Genomic DNA, 18,840 nt, shown 5'->3' on the forward strand with positions numbered 1-18,840 from the left:
ATGAACGGTAGAGAGGGAAGGTTGTTTGCAAAAATCGAGAGGCACAGTTAGAGAAAGTTGCAGAAGCAGGATAGATAGTGTTTGGAGCTCAGCTCAGGGTTACACAGGAAATTAAGGTTACACACTATATGTAAGTAAGCAGCTCAGAAAGAAGATTGAATTGAGGTGTAAATGGAAAAGATTGACACAAAGAAATTGCATCAAAGAAATATGCATTTCAATCCAAGAAGACCATGGCAGCAGTTAACTTACCAGATGATCATGGCAACAAGGATGAGGAAATTGTAAAAATAGGTTTAAGTAAAACTAGCAAAAGCAAAGTAGGAAATTGTAAGATCCAGAAAAATTGAACTTTCTGGGAAAAGAAGCAAAACTACAGTTGAGCAAGTGACTTGAACATTTGCACAAGTACTTAAATGCTGCAAATATTTTTATTAACTATATCAGAGAAGGATAGTGTAACCTCAGCTTCTAGTTTGAGTGACACTACAGAGCAACAGCTGGAACACAGAAAGGTTTGTTTTCCTATAGTGACATCTTGTGGCTGGAATATGATTTTCTTAGAAATTTATATGAATAGGAGATGCAGATTTCAGTAGAAAAGAATAAAAGTAATTTGTTACATTATAACAGTATATTTCACTTTGAATTCTAGTTTGGATTTAGAAATTTTTGTATTTTTTTAAAGAAAACTCAGAAAGAAGGAAGAAAGATTTTAATTTCTTTATCGCACTTTTCAAAATCCACGTGATGTCTCAAATGTTTTACCGCCAATTAAGTAATTTTGTGAAGTGTAATCACTGTTTCAGTATTGGAAATGTGGCAAGCAATTTGTGCACAGCAAGCTTCCACAAAAAGGAATGTGTTAATCACTGGATAACCTAAAATAACTTTTTAAGGTGTTAGTTCGGGTTGTGAATGTGGCTGTTCATTAGCTCGCTGAGCCGGTTGTTCCATGCTGTGCAGATGTTTCGTCACTATTCTAGACAACACCACCAGTGTGACCTCTAATCGAAGCATTGGTGTTCTGCTCCTTTCCGAATTTATATGATCCGAATTTATATGGTGGGTCTTGTCACTTGCGGTTCTGTTTCTCAGCAGCAGTCTGTTTAAAGGGTCTATTTCTATGTGTTTGTTAATGGAGTCCTGTGTTGAGAACCAGGCCTCCAGAAATTCCGTTGCATGTCTGTTGTTCCCTTGTCCCAGTATAGTCACTTTGTCCCAGTCGAACTGATGGCCTTCATTGTCTGTGTGTATTGAGACAAGTGAATATTGGTTGTGTCTTTTTACTGCCAGCTGGTGTTCGTGTATGCTGGTTGTCAGTTTCCTCCCTGTTTGTCCAATGTAATGTTTATTGCACTCGCTGCATGGGATTTTGTATATCATGTTAGTCCTGTTTACTGTTGGTATGGGGTCTTTAGTCTTTGATAGCATTTGACACAGTGTCGATGTAGATTTATGTGCAATCATGATCCTATGTGGTCTAAGCTGTCTGCTTGTCATTTCCGATATATTTTTGATGTAGGGTGCAGTTACTAGTGTCTTCTGTTATACCGTGTCCTCTGACTATCGTATGTTTTGTAGGCATCGGCAAGCGAAACTACTTGGGTATCTGTTGTTGGTAAGTACTTTGTGGAGATCTTCCTCTTCCAATCTGTGGAGTTCTGGGGTTTTGCAGTGTGATATGGCTCATTTAAATAGTGTCTTAATGCAGCTCTATTTGTGAACGGTGGGGTGGTTGCTATTGAAGTTCAGGATTTGGTCCATGTGTGTGGCCTTCCTGTACACTCAGGTCTGGAATTCGCCATTAGTTAGTCTCTCTACCATTACATCTAAGAACGGGAGCTGTTCATTGTTTTCATCCTCTCTTGTGAATTTTATGTTTGCAAAGATGCTATTAACAAGTTGGTGGTTCCTTGTACTTTTGTGCGTTTGATGATTACGAATGTGCTATCCACATATCTTATCCACAGTTTCAGTTGGATTATAGGAAGGGCTGTGTGTTCCAGTCTCTGCATCACTGTTTCTGTGATGAGACCTGAGATGGGTGATCCCATCGGTGTGCCATTGATCTGTTTGTATATTTGGCCGTTGAACATGAAGTGAGTTGTGAGGCATAAATCTAGTAGTTTCAGTAAGCTGTCCGTGCTGATATTTTTGCTATTGTTCAGGGTCGGTGCTCCTGATCCTTCTCGTAGTGTTGCTGGTGCCTATCTGGCTAAAGGTATGTCAATGGACGTAGATAGTGCTGTAACATCGAAGGAGATCTTGAATTCATCCTTGTCAATTTCTGTGTCCCTGAGCTGTGTGAGAAATTCTTGGACCGAATGGATTGAGTTTGGGGATCTGCTAATTAGGTGTTTAAGTCTCTTTTGTAATTCCCTCGCCAGCTTGTGTGTCGGTATGCCTGATAAGAGGACTATTGGTCTGAGTGGGATTCTAGGTTTGCGTACCTTGGGGTGTCCATAGAAGTGGGGGTCGTTTGAGTCATCTGGGTTTCATTCTGATGTAGTCAGCATTAGTGATGTCTCCTGCGTATTTAAGTTTCTTGAGTGTCTGGGTTATTCTGTTCTCTAGCTGTGGCGTGAGGTCTGTCGTATGTGGCTGTATCTGCGAGTAGTGCCTGTGCTTTCTCGTTGTAGTCTGTTCTGTCCACAACAACTGTCATTCGTCCTTTGTCCACTGGTAGGATTGTAATGTTTTTATCCTCTTCAGTCCTTCTAGGGCCTTTCTCTCCACTGTGCTGATGGTGTCTGATTCATGTTTACGGTTAAGTGCTGGGACTACTGTTTGTCTGATGGCCTGTTGAGTTTCGTCAGTGAGCCCGTTGGTTTTCAGCGTTGACTTTGGTGCTGCAAAGGGTTGAGAATTGTGAGATCCCACTCAGATCCCCAGTGGATTCTTGGAATCAGAATGTTGCATTAAAGTTTAGTGTGGCTGTCACCTTGAGGACAACGTGAATAGGATCACCGCACACCTGTTCAGGTTGCATGTCTTGCTCCAGAAGATCTGTGATGGTGTTTCAAGACATCTTCAGTCTGTGGCAGCATTGTGCCTCACTCATCTGGAGGACATTGAGGATGATAGATCCCATACATCCATCAGGATGTTCCCGAGGGAAATGTCAGCTGTGACCTCTGAGTGGTGAGGTTGTATGGCAGCTGCTGGAGATTCGTGTTGGTCTTGGGGTTGCTGGTAGCTCTGTTCCCCCTCAATATCTCAGTGTCTTTGTAGCACCGGAGACACAGTGACCCCTCCTGTGGATGGATCCACTGGAAAAGTTCCAAAGTGTTCACTATCAGAAACAAAACAGATCCTTAGTAAAGTGAGCGCTCAGCATTCACATCATACACAAAGAACATGTTAGCATCAGACCTCCAATTGTTGTGATGGTTGGGTCACGGAATGACCGTTAGTGAGACTTTGACATAGGGAACATTATTCCAGATGTTGAAGACGCCACTCTTCAGTTGGGGGATGGACCGTCAGTCTGGGGGCGGGGCTGTCAGTGCAGGGTCTTGGTTTGTCAGGTGATCGGTCACACTCGGGTGTTGACTGATAGATGATGGCCGTGCGCTTGTTTGTTTTGCTGCTGTTTGTGTTGACGTCCTTTCGGGGCTCGATCTCGATTCCCCCTCACGATGAAGTGGCCCGAATGGCCCGGTACATCGTCCATGAGTCTGACTGGTGCTCGATGGCCACCATCTCCACCCAGGAATCGATCCAGGGGCTGCCTTTCTCCAATGTTTTCTCGGTGAGCGATGGGCCCTTGGAGAAGGGCACAGGTGAACCTTACCTGTACCTAACCCCGTTGGAAATCTCGGTGCACGACATCCAGGTGAGAATTGGAATTAGCTTTTATTGTCACATGCACTCACTCGCATGAGTGCAGTGAAATGTTTACAAGCAGACGCTACTTGATGAAGCCAGTAGGAGATTCATTATTTCTCATTGCACCTCTTTAACTGTGATACTAGTCCTGCTCACATTGAACATTTTGTACATTTGCAGACATGTTTTCTCTCTACCAGAGATAGTAGGAACTGCAGATGCTGGAGAATCTGAGATAACAAGGTATAGAGCTGGATGAACACAGCAGGCCAAGCAGCATCAGAGGAGCAGGAAAGCTGACGTTTCGGGAAGGAGTTAGGCCCGAAACGTCAGCCTTCCTGCTCCTCTGATGCTGCTTGCCCTGCTGTGTTCATACAGCTCTACACCTTGTTTTCCCTCTACCATGCGGCTTTTGAAAGTACATTTGAAAATGCCGCAGTGGCAAGGAAATAAATCGATAGGGTCACATAGTAAATGCAAAATAAAACTTATTTAATTAAGACTTGCATTTATATTGTGCTGTATTCACAAATACCAGACATCTCAAAATAATTTGTAGTCAATGAATTACTAACTTAATTAATTTCTTTGAAGAAGCAACAAAGAGAATTGATGAGGGCAGAGCAGCGGACATGATCCATATGGACTTAGGTAAGGTGTTTGACAAGGTTCCTCATGATAGATTGATTAGCAAGGTTAGACTACATGGAATACTGGGAGAACTATCCATTTGGATACAAAATTGGCTTGAAGTCAGAGGGTGGTGGTGGAAGGTTGCTTTTCAGACTGGAGGCCTGTGACCATCGCTGTGCCACAAGGATCAGTGTTTGGTCCACTGCTTTTCATCATTTATGTAAATGATTTGGATGTGAAAATAGGTATCATCGGTAAGTTTGCAGATGACACAAAATTGGAGGTGTAGTAGACAGTGAAGATGGTTACCTCAGAGTACGACGGGATCTTAATCAGATGGGCCAGAGGGCTGAAGAATGGCAGATGGAATTTAATTTAGGTAAATGTGAGGTGCTGCACTTTGGAAAGGCATGTCAGGGCAGGACTTAAAGACTTAATGGTAAGGTCCTGGGGAATGTTGCTGAACAAAGAGATCTTGGAGTGCAGATTCATTGTTCCTGGAGTGTGGAGTCATAGGTAGATAGAATAGTGAAGAAGGTGTTTGATATGCTTGCCTTTGTTGATCAGTGCATTGAGTATAGGAGTTGGGCGGTCATGTTGCAGCTGTACAGGACATTTGATTAGGCCACTTTTGGAATACTGCATTCAATTCTGGTCTTCCTGCTAGGAAGGATGTTATTACACTTGCAAGGGTTCAGAAAAGATTTACAAGCATGTTACCAAGTTTAGAGGGTTTGAGCTGTAGGGAGAGGCTGTATCGGCTGGAGCGTCAGAGGCTGAGGGGTGACCTTATAGAGGTTTGTAAAATCATGAGTGGCACAGATAAGGTGAATAGCCACAGTTTTTTCCCCAGGTTGAGGGAGTCCAAAATTAGAGAGCATAGGTTTAAGGTGAGAAGGGAAAGATTTAAAAGAGACCGAAGAGGCAATGTTTTCATGCAAAGGGTGGTGTGCGCATGGAATGAGCTGCCAAAGAAAGTGGTGGAGGCTGGTACAATTATGACATTTAAACAACATCTGGATGGGTATAGAAATAGGAAGGGTTTACAGGGATATGGGCCAAATGCTGGCAAATGTGACTAGATTTATTTAGGATATCTAGTCGGCATGGACAAGTTGGACTGAAGGGTCTGTTTCTGCGCTACACTCTACTTTTACAGTAAAAACTGAAGGTGCTAGCATCACCTGTGGATAGAGAAATTGAGTTAGCATTTTGAATCCAATATAATTTGTTCAGAAGTATGCCAGAAGTACTTTTGCAGTGTAGTCCTGTACTTTAGCAATCACATAGTTTGAGCACAGCAAGTCCGCACAAACAATAGTGTGATAACGAAAGGATCCTCGGGTACTCTTCTTCGAACTGGGGTCAAAGAATCTTTGACATCTTTCTGAGACAAGAAGATTGGGCCTCAATTTAACATCACATCTGAAAAACAGTAGCGCTGTCTGTACAGTATTCCCTTATACTGCACTGGAGAATCAATACTGATTTTATTCTGGGATCAAGTCTAAAGATGAGTGAACTCAATAACCTTGTGTTTCAAAGGCAAGAGTGCTAGTTAAAAAACCATAGCATTTTGATAATGAACACGGCAACTCTTTAATGTGTGAACATTTATAATCTTCATCATGTAAATGATGTTGTACCCATAGCTGCCAAAGTGTCAATGGTAGTAAATATGTCCCAGAAGGAAAAAATGACAAAACTGACAAAATGAAGTGTCTTGTATGCTTGAAAATGGAGTTCCTGTATATGTAATATGTTCATTTTTTAAAAAAAAACTTTCTTGTCCCTCTGGGATGCGATGTTTTCTAATATGTTCTAAAGTCTAGAAATGAAAGAGCTTAAGGACTGAGTTAAAAGTATGACAACATAAATAGATGAAAGGGGTGCAGGTTCACAGTTCATTCAAGGTGGACTCACAGATATGGTAGTGAAGAAGCTGTTTGGTATGCTTGCCTTTATTAGCCATTGCATTGAGTTTAGGAGCTGCGATGTCATATTGTGGCCGTACAGGACATTGGTTAGGCCACTTGTGGAATAGTGTGTTCAATTCTGGTCTCCCTGCTATAAGAAAGACGTTGTTAAACTTGAAAGGGTGTAGAAAAGATTTACAAGGGTGTTGGAGGGTTTGAGCAATAGGGAGAGGCTGAATATGAATAGGCTGGAGCTATTTTCCCTGGAGCATTGGAGGTTGAGGGGTGACCTTATAAACGTTTAGAAAATCATCAGGGGCATGGATAGGGTGAATTGCCAAAATCTTTTTCCCAGGTAGCAGAGTCCAAAACTAGAGGACATAGGTTTAAGATGAGAGGGAAAGATTTAAAAGGGACCTAAGGGGCAACTTTTTCACGCAGAAAGTGGTGTGTGTACAGAACCAGCTGCTAGAGGAGGTGGTGGAGGCTGGCACAATTGCAACATTTAAAAGGCCCATGGATGGTTACATGAATAGGAAGGGTTTAGAGGGATATGGGCCAAATACTGGCAAATGGGACTAAATTAATTTAGGATATCTGGTTGGACTGGATGAGTTGGACCAAAGGGTTGTTTTCATGCTGTACAACTCTATGACTACATAAAAGTGAGTAGAAAATCGAACATGAGAAATAAACCAGACACCCAGAATGTTGGAAAAGAGCTGAAAAATTTTAGAAGACTGGACAGCTAAAGGATTCAAAGTCCAAGGAAAAATCCTAGTGGAAGGTAGCACAATGAATTTTTAATGCAAAGTAAAATTTTATCTTTGAATAAATATTCAAAATTTTAAAAATGATTTTAAAAACATAGCTCACGTTATCATTACTTTAAAACATTGCACCATGTTGATAATAGCGTTGTTGCAAGTTTCAAGATTAACAGAATTCTGGAAGTTTGCTGAGTCAGTGTGAGTCATTTTCTGAGTATAGCTTCCCTCTGGCAACTAGCCAATTTTCGATAACCAAAACATTAATATGTACATTAGTACACACATTTGTAAGTGTAAATTTATATGTTTTAATTTGATTCTTTATTTGATATTATCTTAAGTCTCATTTGAAAATTATTAATATTTGCTATTCCTTCAAGAGTATTTCTGGAAAAGTGACAAATTAAAATTTATTGCTATTTGTGAACTGTTACTAATTTCTTCAGTACCACTTCAAATGCCCCTCTAATAAAGCTCTGATGATGATGCTTAAGGTTACATGTGATGGTCTGATATGTAACCCTGAAAAAGTTTAGCCTTTTCCATAACTTAACAAATGTTCTCCAATCTGCATTAGTCTTATAAAGTGGTACAATCAGTTAATTATGTTCAGTAACTTTCACTCCATCTAACTTGGTGTCTTGCTTGATCTAGTGCGAGGGGTGGAAGTGAAGGATAGCTGTGATATATTGCTTGAAATGGAAGAGGAATGGGCAGGAGCGAAGCTCAAAAGATTGATTACTAGATTAACATCAAGGCTGCATTCGACTGAGTATGGCATCAAGGAGCCCAAACAAAACGAGTCAGTGGGAATCAGCGGGAAATTCTCTGCTGTTTGGAGTGCTACCTAGCACAAAGGAAAATGGCTCTGTTTCTTAGAGGTCAATCATCTGTCACGTGACATCACTAAAGTAATTTCTTAGGGTACTGTCCTAGGCCCAAGCATTTTCAGCTACTCAGTCAATAATTTTCTTTTCATAGCGAGTCAGAAGTGGGGATGTTTGTGCTTGTTTTTTTTTTATATTCATTCATGGGACAAGGGTGTTGCTATCTGGGTCAGCATTTATTGCCCCCAGAAGGCAACGAAGAGTCAACCACATTGCTGTGGGTCTGGAGTCACACGTAGTCCAGACTAGGTAAAGATGGAAGTTTCCTTCCCTAAAGGATGTTAGTGAATCAAGCAAGTTTTTACAACAATCAGCAATGGATTTATGGTCATCATTAGACTGTTAACTCCAGATGTTTTACTGAATTCAAATTCCACTATCTGCCATGGTGGGATTCGAACACAGAACATTACATGAGTCACTAGATTAACAGTCCAGCAATAATATCACAAGACCATTGCCTCTCCCGAAATACTTTATAAAAATATTGATTGCACAATTCATGATTCCTCAGATACTGAAGCAATCCATGTCCAAATGCAGCAAGACTTGGATAGTATCCAGGCTTGAGCTGACAAGTGGCAAGTAACAATTGCACCACACAAGCACCAGGCAATGACCATCTCCAACAAGAGAAAATCTAACCACTGTCCCTTGACATGCATCCAACTTATCACCTGTGCTTCTGCCCTTGCCGCTCCCCATCACTCACAACAGCATAATCGGGTTCCACTGGTCCTCACTTTTTATCCCACCAGCATCCGCATTCAAAAGGATCATTCTCCACCATTTCAGACAACACCAGCAGAATGCCACCACCAAAACACATCTTCCCCTCACTGCCCCGGTGCATTTTGCAGAGATCATTCCTTCCAGGACACCCTAGTCCATTCCACAGCCACCAACACCACTCCACTCCCCACGCCACCTTCCCATATAACTGCGGAAGATGCAACACCTGCCCCTTCACCTCCTCCCTGCTCACCATCCAAAGGCCTACACAGCCTTTCCAGGTGAAGCAGCATTTCACCTGTACCTTCTCCAATCTTGTGTATTGTAATTGCTGTACCCAATGTGGCCTACTGTACATTTGGAGAAATCAAACACAGACTGGGTGATCCGGCCTGTGCGCAATCAGGATCCCGACATTCCTGTAGCCAGTCATTTTAACACAGCATCCTGCTCGCATACCCACATGTCTGTCCTTGGCATGCTGCAGTGTTCCAGTGAATCACAGTGCAAACTGGAGGAACAACATCCCATCTTCAAACTATGCACTTTACAGCCTCCTGGACTTAATATTGAGTTCACCACCTTTAAATTGTGAACTGTTGCTTTCTTTTCTTTAAGCTTGTTATCATCTCCCCCCCCCTCCACCTCCGCTCCCCCATCCCACATGTCTGTCCTTGCAAGTCTGGCAGGAAACACACCACTATTCTGCCATTCTCACATTCTGATCACTTAACCTGAACTATTAACATCTTCTCTCCACTAGCACCCTCCAACCACTACCCCACCGCTTCCCCCACCAACCAAACTATGCTCTCCTCCACACCACTTCAGCTCTGATGAAGAGTCATGTAGACTTGAAATACTACCCTGCTCTCTCTTTCTCCACGGATGCTGTCCGATCCACTGTGAGCTCCAGCATTTGTTGTTTTCAGTATAGATTCCAGCATCTGCAGTAATTTGTTCCTAGCTATATAAATACTGTGGCTACAAGAGCAGTTCAGAGGCTAGGAATCCTGCAGTGTGTAACTCATCTCTTGACTCTCCAAAGCCTGCCTACCCTCTTCAAGGCACTAATCAGGAACTTGATAGAATACTCCCTACTTGGCTGGATGTATGCAGCCCCAACAATGTTCAAGAAATTTGACACCATCCAAGACAAAGCAGCCCACTTGATTGACACGACATCAACCTTCACCTCCAAAGCACAGTAGTGACAGTTTGCACCATCTACAGAAGCACTGCAGAAATTCACCAAGGTTCCTTAGATCTTCTACGAATCAGTAGGGCAGCAGATGCATGGGAACACCACCTGCAAGTTTCTCTCCAAGCCAACATTCCCTCTAAACTGCACGTGTCCAGTCACTCCAAAGGTCTAAACACGCCGATCAACGTGGAAGCCACTGCTGAGCACAGTCCTTGGAGGTCCACACAGAAGAAACAAAAATTAGCAGGAATGCTGATCCTGACTGATAAATGTTTCACTGTTCTTTCAGTGTGGCTGGGTCAAAATTCTGGAGCGATCTCCCTTAACAGCATTGTAGTGGTGCTACACCCTATGGATTACGGTGGCTCCAGAAGACAGCTCACCACTACCTTCTCCAGGGCAACTAGGGACAGACAATAAACGATGAATCAGCCAGGAACACCCATATTCCCTGAATAAATTAAAAATAGTGATTGTGAAAGAGAGGAATCATAGAATCCAAAAAAGGGAAAGTATTTAACTTTAACTAACTTGGAAGGAATAATATGACATTTCAAAATATATTACATTTGGTGCATTAATGCATGCTAAAGCCCACACAATATTTTGACTTGTACTAAATGACAGATTCCAATCTACATAAATGAAAATATCAGACAGATGAATCTGCCATTAAAATTTATAAGCAATTAACTTAGAGTGATTTTGAATTGGTTCTGAAAACAAGTCCCTGTTACATGCAACTAAGTCAATCAGGCTAAACCTCATAGTAGGAATACGTTAAAACACTGAAATCAATATGGCTTAACTCCCTGATGCTAAAGGTAACAAAATAAGAGTCAGAGATACATGCATTAACTTGCATCTAATTTAGTACTACCATAACTGGTAAATACAACCATAACTGTTATGTATTTCTTCAATTTTCTGTTTTCATTATTGAGTTGCATCATTGTTGAAATAGTGACATGATTATGTATTGAAGATTCCAGGTAAGGAATTGGATCCTTTCTTATTCATAACAGATTGTGAATCTTCATAGGCACAATACTGCACATATCTTCAATGCTGAAATCCATTAGTAAACTCAGTTTTAAGCAACTTGATCAACGGACTAAATTGTGATTTATATTAGCAGGAGGAAAATGTTTAGATTCACATTTTATTGGAAAGAGTACTGAAATTATAAGCCAAATACTCAAATAGCATTTTCACCAAAATCCAGAACAATGTTTTTAACTTTGAAAAACATGGATGAATAAATGATAGCCAAAATAGATCTATTAAAGGCAAATATGTCTAACAAATTTGATGAAATTTATTGATTGTAAAATGGAAGGCTTGCTGAAGTTAGTGAAATTGATATAGTGTAAGTAGGTTTTCAAAAACCTTTGGATTAAAATGACACATAATAGACATTTTAACAAATTTAAAGCCAATTGGATTAATGGGTAGGATACAAAATTATCTTAAGAGACAGAAAGCAGAGATTAGAGTTGATCAGTTGTGTTCTAACCATGAGGGAAGTAGACAGTGGTCTCCTGTAGGGGTTGTATTAAGACCATTGGAACTTATCCTTGTATTATTGATTTGGGCATTGGTTAGACATCTTGTTTTTAAACTTTGCAGAAGACACAGCTTAGGAAATGGTGAAGGAGATAGTTGAATGATATGGGCAGACACTTGACAGATGAAATTTGAGAACTGAAGAGACGCATTTTCAGAGGAAGAATGAGGTGGGCCAATGTCCGCTAATTGCCATGGTTTTAAATTGGCTGCAAGAACAGAAACCCAGGGTTCACACATATAAATCTTTGATTGTGTCAGAACAAATTGATAAAAGCTGTTATGTATATGAGCATGATAGACCCTTAGAGTACAAAAATAAGAAACCTGTGCTATCAACTGGCTATTGGGTTCCTATCCTGGGCACCATACCTTAAGAGAGATGCCATAGAAACCACAAATGAGTCCTCAGAATTATACCAATGGTGAATTTTAGTTATGGTTAATGGTGGAACTTAATGGGAGAAAGATTTTTAAAAATTGAGCGATTTATGATAGTGAAGAAGAAACTGTGTTTCTACTGGCAGGATGGTTTGTAACAAAGTTTAGATTTAAGATAATTGTTATAAGATCAGAGGGCAGATGTGAGAAACGTTTTTGGCAAAGAATTATGATATGAGATGCACTGTCCAACAGGGTTTTTGGAACAGATTTAGTAGTCAATTTCAAAAGGGAATGTGAAAAGGAAAATTTTGTAAGGATATGGAGCAAGAGCAAAAGGCTAGAACTAGTTATTAACTCTTTCAAAGATTCAGACCAGAGGAACCGTAAGATTCTATAATCCTGTAATTTTATATTACTGTGAATAATTTGACATTTTGATTTCTTTTTATTATTACTGCCCCACCTTTTAATTTCATTGTAGGCTAATCCAGAAGTATCCCTGGCTATGTCGTTGGCAACAACGGACTACTGTAGGAAACAAAAGTTTGATCCCCAAAGCCCACTTTGTTGTCGTGTGATCCTCTCTGGACGAATTTTGGAGGTATGCTGCGATTTCGTTCTGTTCCTTCCCCTTTCTCCCATTGTTTAGAATAATCTCTTCAGCTGGCTGAGCACATTCTGCTCTAAGTTCTCTGTATTCTAATTGAATATTTGGGGACAACATTAACTCCAGCAACAATAGTCTAGAAAATCCAATGGCCAGGTAGTTGTTGGAACAACACAGATTGGAGTTAGGTAAAATCACCATGAAGAATCCCTGACACACCAAACTCCATGGGAATTGCCTATGAAGTTGAAGATTCCAGTGGGCAGTTTTTGTGCCTGAAACCCTTCAAAAGGATCCATTAAAGGCAGAGAATTAAGAGTTCCTCTTCAGTTTAGTTAATTGTTACCTAGGAAAAGTTAGAAGATTTAAAAACCTAGTATAACTATGAAGCTGAACCGCCAACTCAGCATATCACGCCCAAACTCTGCCTCCCCAATCCCTTACATTCCTTAGACTGCTGACAACCAGCTCCCTCCAACACCAAGCTCAGCCTGAACCCACCCTCACCAGACATGACATGCCCTCAACCTCCTGATGGAGTCAACAACTCCTGGCAGTTGTAACACATTATAACTCCCTTGGAGCTTGACTTACCCTAAGCATTCCATCACTTACATGGCACCCAACCTAAATGGTGCTATAACCCTTTATCCAACTGACACCCCTAACCCCACACTTATCTTTTCACAATAGCTGTCAAAGTAGCTGGCTGTGTCATTAGATATTTATTTATTAGAACGTGGCACACTGTTGCAAAAGGGGCTGTGGTTTGACTTCCACATCTATCTTGCACTATGAGGGAATTGTTTGTTTTCAAGTGCTTTCTGCATTTCTGAAGGGGTTGAGGTTGGAATTCCCAGTTAGAAATGCAGAGCTCAGTGCTAATACAAATAAAATAGGAGTGTATGGCAATCTAACTTATTTTCCACTCCTTGGAATATGCAGGCAAGTATTTTCTCCCTCAGTAGTGTGATTGAGAGGGAATTCAATGAATTGCCATTAAATTAACCCTGAATTGCACTTGGATGCAAATGTTTAGTCCTTTGTGCTTTTTTTCTGCAGAATTTGTTTTCATGAATAACTATTTTCAGTTTTCTTCAGATTGTGAAGAGGATGAATTTTCTATACATTAATTTCTTAGGTGAACAGCACAGAAATTGACTTTGCAAAAGAAGCTCTCTTCAGCCGTCATCCAGCAATGCCTGACTGGCCACATGATCATGGATGGTACTTTGCCAAGCTCAACGTTACCAACATTTGGGTCCTGGATTATTTTGGTGGAATTAAAACAGTAACACCACAGGAGTACTTCAAAATTAAAGCCTGAATATGAAAAGAATTTGACTGGTAAGAGCTTCCTAGCTTCTAACAGTTTATAGTGATTGGTCAGATCCTACTTTAGAGCATATTCCTTGTCCTTCTGCAAAGCTACCCAAACAGAGAAGCAAAGCCAGTAGTTATTTATTTTGCACATAATAAAAAAGGTCTCCTCAGGGTAGCAGATACATGCAAGTATCAGTACCTGCAAGTTCCCCTTGAAGCCACTCACCATCCTGACTTTGAAGTATATCACTGTTCCTTCAGTGTTGTTGGGTCACAATTCTGTAATTCCCTTCCCAATGGCAGGGAACTGGCAGACTTTGCGTTATAATTTCTCAAAACACTGCTGCAATTTGTAAGTTTTAAGATTTGTGAATCACAGTTTCCCAAAATAAGCAGTTGAGAACAATGACTTCGAGGGAATTTTTTTAAGAAACGATTATTTTTGTCATGCATAGGTTAAATAGATAGGAAAAGCATATGATCTGTGATGGACAGCAGATAACTGATCTCAAGGGAGTATGCACAGATGGTCTCTGTAGCTTGTGGCAGCAGTATTCTGATCTGTAGTGAAAGTATTAGCAAAATCTTTCTCCAGTCTTCCTTCACATTCCCTGTTCTGTCTTCCAAGTCAAGAAGGTAACTGTCTGATGAGAACTATCCCTGTTTATTAGTATCTCTTAATATTCCTAGGAGCTGGTTGTTTATCCTGCATGAATCAGTTGCTGAAATCCTTCTAACATTAAATACAGGACAGGTACACAAGCTGTGAATAATAGGTTACCTCCTTCTTGTTCACTAATTTAGCTCGAGGTCACATTGTAGATTACCATATGATGTGGGCCATTTGTTTTCCCTTATTGAATACTTGTAAAAGTAATACAGTACGCAAGGGACCAATACCTGGTGTCTAGTAGCTTCTACACAGCTCTTCGTGAAGCACAATGTTTGTAATCTTTCTGTTTTGCATTGGTTCCTGACTACTTGGAATTCTGTCTTAACATCACAGATTTCTGTTTTTACAGCATGAGGAGACAGTACAAATGCAACTAATTGTATAAGAATTCTATAAGATTCAGACAAGTACAACTTATGCAAATCCTTATTTCTTACAGACAAAAACAGTGCCTAAGGAGCAGTGTTTGAGCCTATTCAAAATTTGAATTTCAGTGGTGTTAACATATCGCATTGCCCCCATATCAGCCACCTTGTATATCTCCTTTTTTACATTTATTATTTATCCTAATGATTTTGACTAAGTAGAAGTTCCTTATGATGGAAACGTTAAAATGTCCAGCAAATGGCATTAGTTCTGGCAAATCTAAATCATGCAAGCACAATGCAAAATACTTTTACATTTGATTTAATTGAGATATGTTCAGCATCCATTGATTTTGGAGTTCAAAGTTATTATGAACAACCAACAGCAATTATACCTAATTTGCATTCTACTTCATCTCATTAATATGTTTCTCCCATTTATATGAAGGCAATGTAAATGTATTTATCCTTTAAATTTCATCATAACATCTGGTTGTTTATTCTAGGTGAAAGAAGATCATGAATGTTGATGATCAGAATATTGGATTTTTCCAGATTTCCCTCAATGTTGCAATGGAAAGGGAGCTTCTTTGAGCCAACTAAAGAAATGAGTGATTATAAGTGATACTTTATATTTTCTAAGAAAGTCCTGCTTTATTATCTTGCAATTTTGAAGATATTATACTTCTGCAGTTCTTCTAAATTGGGAGCTTAAGTAAGGAATGTTCAGGTTGTCATAGTTAACAAAATATTTTTTATTTGTCATAGAACTCACTAAGATTCTATAATATGTAATGGGCTGGAACAAAATTATTAATAATTAGATTTTTCTATAAACAATGTATAAAGTTGAGAACAAATTACAATTTACAATGTTTTGAATAAAGTATATTTTTCAAAAGATTAATTTGTAATCAAAAAAACTCGAAATAAATGTAAATCAGGGAGACGTATAATGATTCAAAATACAGTATTCTTTTTACATAGTGTTCATTTTGATATTGCATAAGAAAATGTTGTATTTGAAACACTTGCTGCAAATGATTATTTTTGATTAAAAAATTAAATATGTAGAAAAATATATTTTATTATATCCTTTTTGAAGTAACAAAGAAGATTGATAAGGGCAGAGCGGTAGATGTGATCTGTACGGATTTCAGTAAGGTGTTCGACAAGGTTCTTCATGGTAGACTGCTTAGCAAGGTCAGATCACATGGAAAACAGGGAGAACTAGCCATTTAGATACAGTACTGGCTCAAAGGTAGAAGCCAGGAGGTGGTGGTAGAGGGTTGCTTTTCAGACTGCAGGCCTGTGACCACAAGGATTGGTGCTGGGTCCACTGCTTTTTGTCATTTATATAAATAATTTGGATGTGAACGTAGGAGGTATGGTTGGTAAGTTTGCAGATGACACCAAAATTGGAGGTGTAGTGGACAGCAAAGAAGGTTACCTCAGAGCTCAATGGGATCTTGATCAAATGGACCAATGGGCTGAAAAGTGGCAGATGGAGTTCAATTTAGATAAATGGGAGGTGCTGCATTTTGGAAAGGCAAATCAGAGCAGGACATATACACTTAATGGTAAGGTCCTGGGGAGTGATACTGAACAAAGAGACCTTGGAGGGCAGGTTCATAGTTCCCTGAAAGTGGAGTCACAGGTAGATAGAATAGTGAAGAACGTGTTTGGTGTGCTTGCCTTTATTGATCAGTACATTGAGTATACGAGTTGGGAGGTTATGTTGAGGCTGTACAGGACATTAGTTAGGCCACTTTTGGAATACAGCGTACAATTCTGGTCTCCCTGCTGTGGGAAGGATGTTGTGAAACTTAGAAGGGTTCAGAAAAGATTTACAAGAATGTTGCCAGGGCTGGAGAATTTGAGCTATAGGGAGAGGTGGAATAGGCTGGGGCTATTTTCCCTGGAGCTTTGGAGGCTGAGGGGTAACCTTATAGACTTTTGAAAAATCATGAGGGGCATGGATAGGGTAAATAGACAAGGTGTTTTCCCTGGGGTGGGGGAGTCAAAAACTAGAGGGCACAGGTTTAAGGTGAGAGGGGAAAAATTTAAAAGGTACCCGAGGAGCAACGTTTTCATGCAGTGGGTGGTATATGCGTGGAATGAGCTGCATTTGGATGGGTATATGAATAGGAAGGGTTTCAAGGGATACAGGCCAAATGTTGGTAAACGGGACTAGACTTATCTAGGACATCTGGTCAGCATGGACGAGTTGGACTGAAGAGTCTATTTCCATGCTGTGTATCTCAATGACTCTTGAATCGTCAGCATGTAATTCAGGTTCCCATTTCATATTTGGGTCTTTCTCTAGCAGTCTCTTTTTAATTAAGTGGACACAGAAGTTGAAGTTTTCTTCTAAAATGGCAAGATCATATGAAATAGATGCAGGAGTAAGCCATTTGGCCCATCGAGACTGCTCATGAGACTGCACATGGCTGATCTGATTGTGGTCTTAACTCCACCTTTTAATTTGTTCCCAAAGTAGCAAGCATTCTTCCTTCATAGAAAAAAATGCATGTTTTCATGAAGCATGTGACTGATTAACACAAGCTGTGACTGGAAGATTTGTATCATTAGGAACTGATCTTTTACATTTTATGCCAATTCATGTACCCTAACAATGTGTTAAATTCAAATGGCACACCAAGGATTTGAAAATATAGATTGCTCCTGTTTACAAAAATGTTCTTAAAAATAATTTTATGTTCTTTGAATGTGACTCGTGCACTAAATATCACCCAGTTATAATTGAAATTGTAGAAACAAGGGCTCCGTATTACCTTGCAATACTTCTGTAATAGATTGCAGCTAGATACAATTAAACACATAAATCCCCTCTTGTCTGAAGAATCTAGAATTTGGGGACATAGTCTCAGAATAATGGCTTGACTTTTACATTAAGATGAAAAATCTTTCCATTGAGCAGGTTGTGATGCTCTGTTTATTGACTGTTATATTCAAAGAATGAGATCAGTTGATATTTTGATACTGAGAATTATTGGATCGGGCAGTAAAGTGAATTGACATCATGATGAACCCCCTTATTAAATGACAGAGAGGCTTGAGGGGTCATATAGTCCACTGCCACTATTATACTTTTTACATAACCAGATAGAGAGATCATGATTCTTCCAGTACATCTAATAACAAATGGTTAATTTTCCCAAGGAATGGTGGAGGGCGTGATGTACTCTTTGTGCTTCATCAGAGAATTCCTTGCTTCTATTTAGCTCTAAGTTTGCTCATTTTGAAAGGCATTCATGTAGGATTTTGTTTTCTTCTGCCTGCATTTAGAAAGATATATTTGGTAATACTGGAAACTTGTATAACATTGATTAGGAACGGTGATTTATGACTGTAAGAAAGACCTTGCACCACCATTCTATTCATTTGTTTTTGTAATGTTACTGGGGACTATTTTGTGTTTGTATGTATGTACCCATTGTTAAGAAATACAAATTTATTTATATGGCCAATATGGAGTCAGAGATTCAATGCAAACAGGTTAAGTTCAGAAGAGGTAAAGTTGAATTTGAGGCAGTAGCCAGACACAACATTTATATAATCTAGTTAGAAACATGGGAGCAAGTGTAAACCATTCGGCCCTTTGAGTTCCTCTGTCATTCATTATGATCATTACCGATCATCCAACTAAATAGCTTGATCCTGCTTATTCCCCATAACCTTGGATCTTTTTAGCACCAACTCCTTGAAATCATGCAATGTTTTGGCCTCCACTACTTTCTGTGGTAGCAAATTCCACAGACTCACCACTCTCTGGTGAAGAAATTTCTCCTCACCTCAGTCCTTAATAGTTTATCCCATCAACTTAGACTGTGACCCTTGGTTCTGGCCTCCTCTATCATCAGGAACATCCTTCTCACACCTGCCCCGTCAATTCCTGTTAGACTTTTAGAGGTTTCTATGAGATTCC

General features: G+C 39.9%; 1 protein-coding gene across 1 annotated transcript; it reads left to right on the forward strand.

The window, feature by feature from the left end:
* Positions 1–3,467: 3,467 nt before the first annotated feature.
* On the forward strand, positions 3,468–15,970 carry LOC109914483 (protein CREG1). Its single transcript, XM_020514076.2, has 4 exons — positions 3,468–3,838; positions 12,405–12,524; positions 13,672–13,877; positions 15,398–15,970. Exons 1-3 carry the CDS (start codon positions 3,563–3,565, stop codon positions 13,855–13,857), a joined length of 582 nt encoding a protein of 193 aa, XP_020369665.1. The 5' UTR covers positions 3,468–3,562; the 3' UTR covers positions 13,858–13,877; positions 15,398–15,970.
* The last annotated feature ends 2,870 nt before the right edge of the window (positions 15,971–18,840 follow it).

Source organism: Rhincodon typus, chromosome 11 (genome assembly GCF_021869965.1).
Source record: "Rhincodon typus isolate 14 chromosome 11, sRhiTyp1.1, whole genome shotgun sequence".
Classification (NCBI taxonomy): Eukaryota; Metazoa; Chordata; class Chondrichthyes; order Orectolobiformes; family Rhincodontidae; genus Rhincodon; species Rhincodon typus.

Excerpts from the sequence above, each read along its gene's own strand:
- LOC109914483 (XM_020514076.2), top strand. The coding sequence starts at position 3,563 with ATGATGGCCGTGCGCTTGTTTGTTTTGCTGCTGTTTGTGTTGACGTCC. Across the intron at positions 3,839-12,404 it reads TCTCGGTGCACGACATCCAG|GCTAATCCAGAAGTATCCCT; the intron begins GTGAGAATTGGA and ends ATTTCATTGTAG. Across the intron at positions 12,525-13,671 it reads TCTCTGGACGAATTTTGGAG|GTGAACAGCACAGAAATTGA; the intron begins GTATGCTGCGAT and ends TTAATTTCTTAG.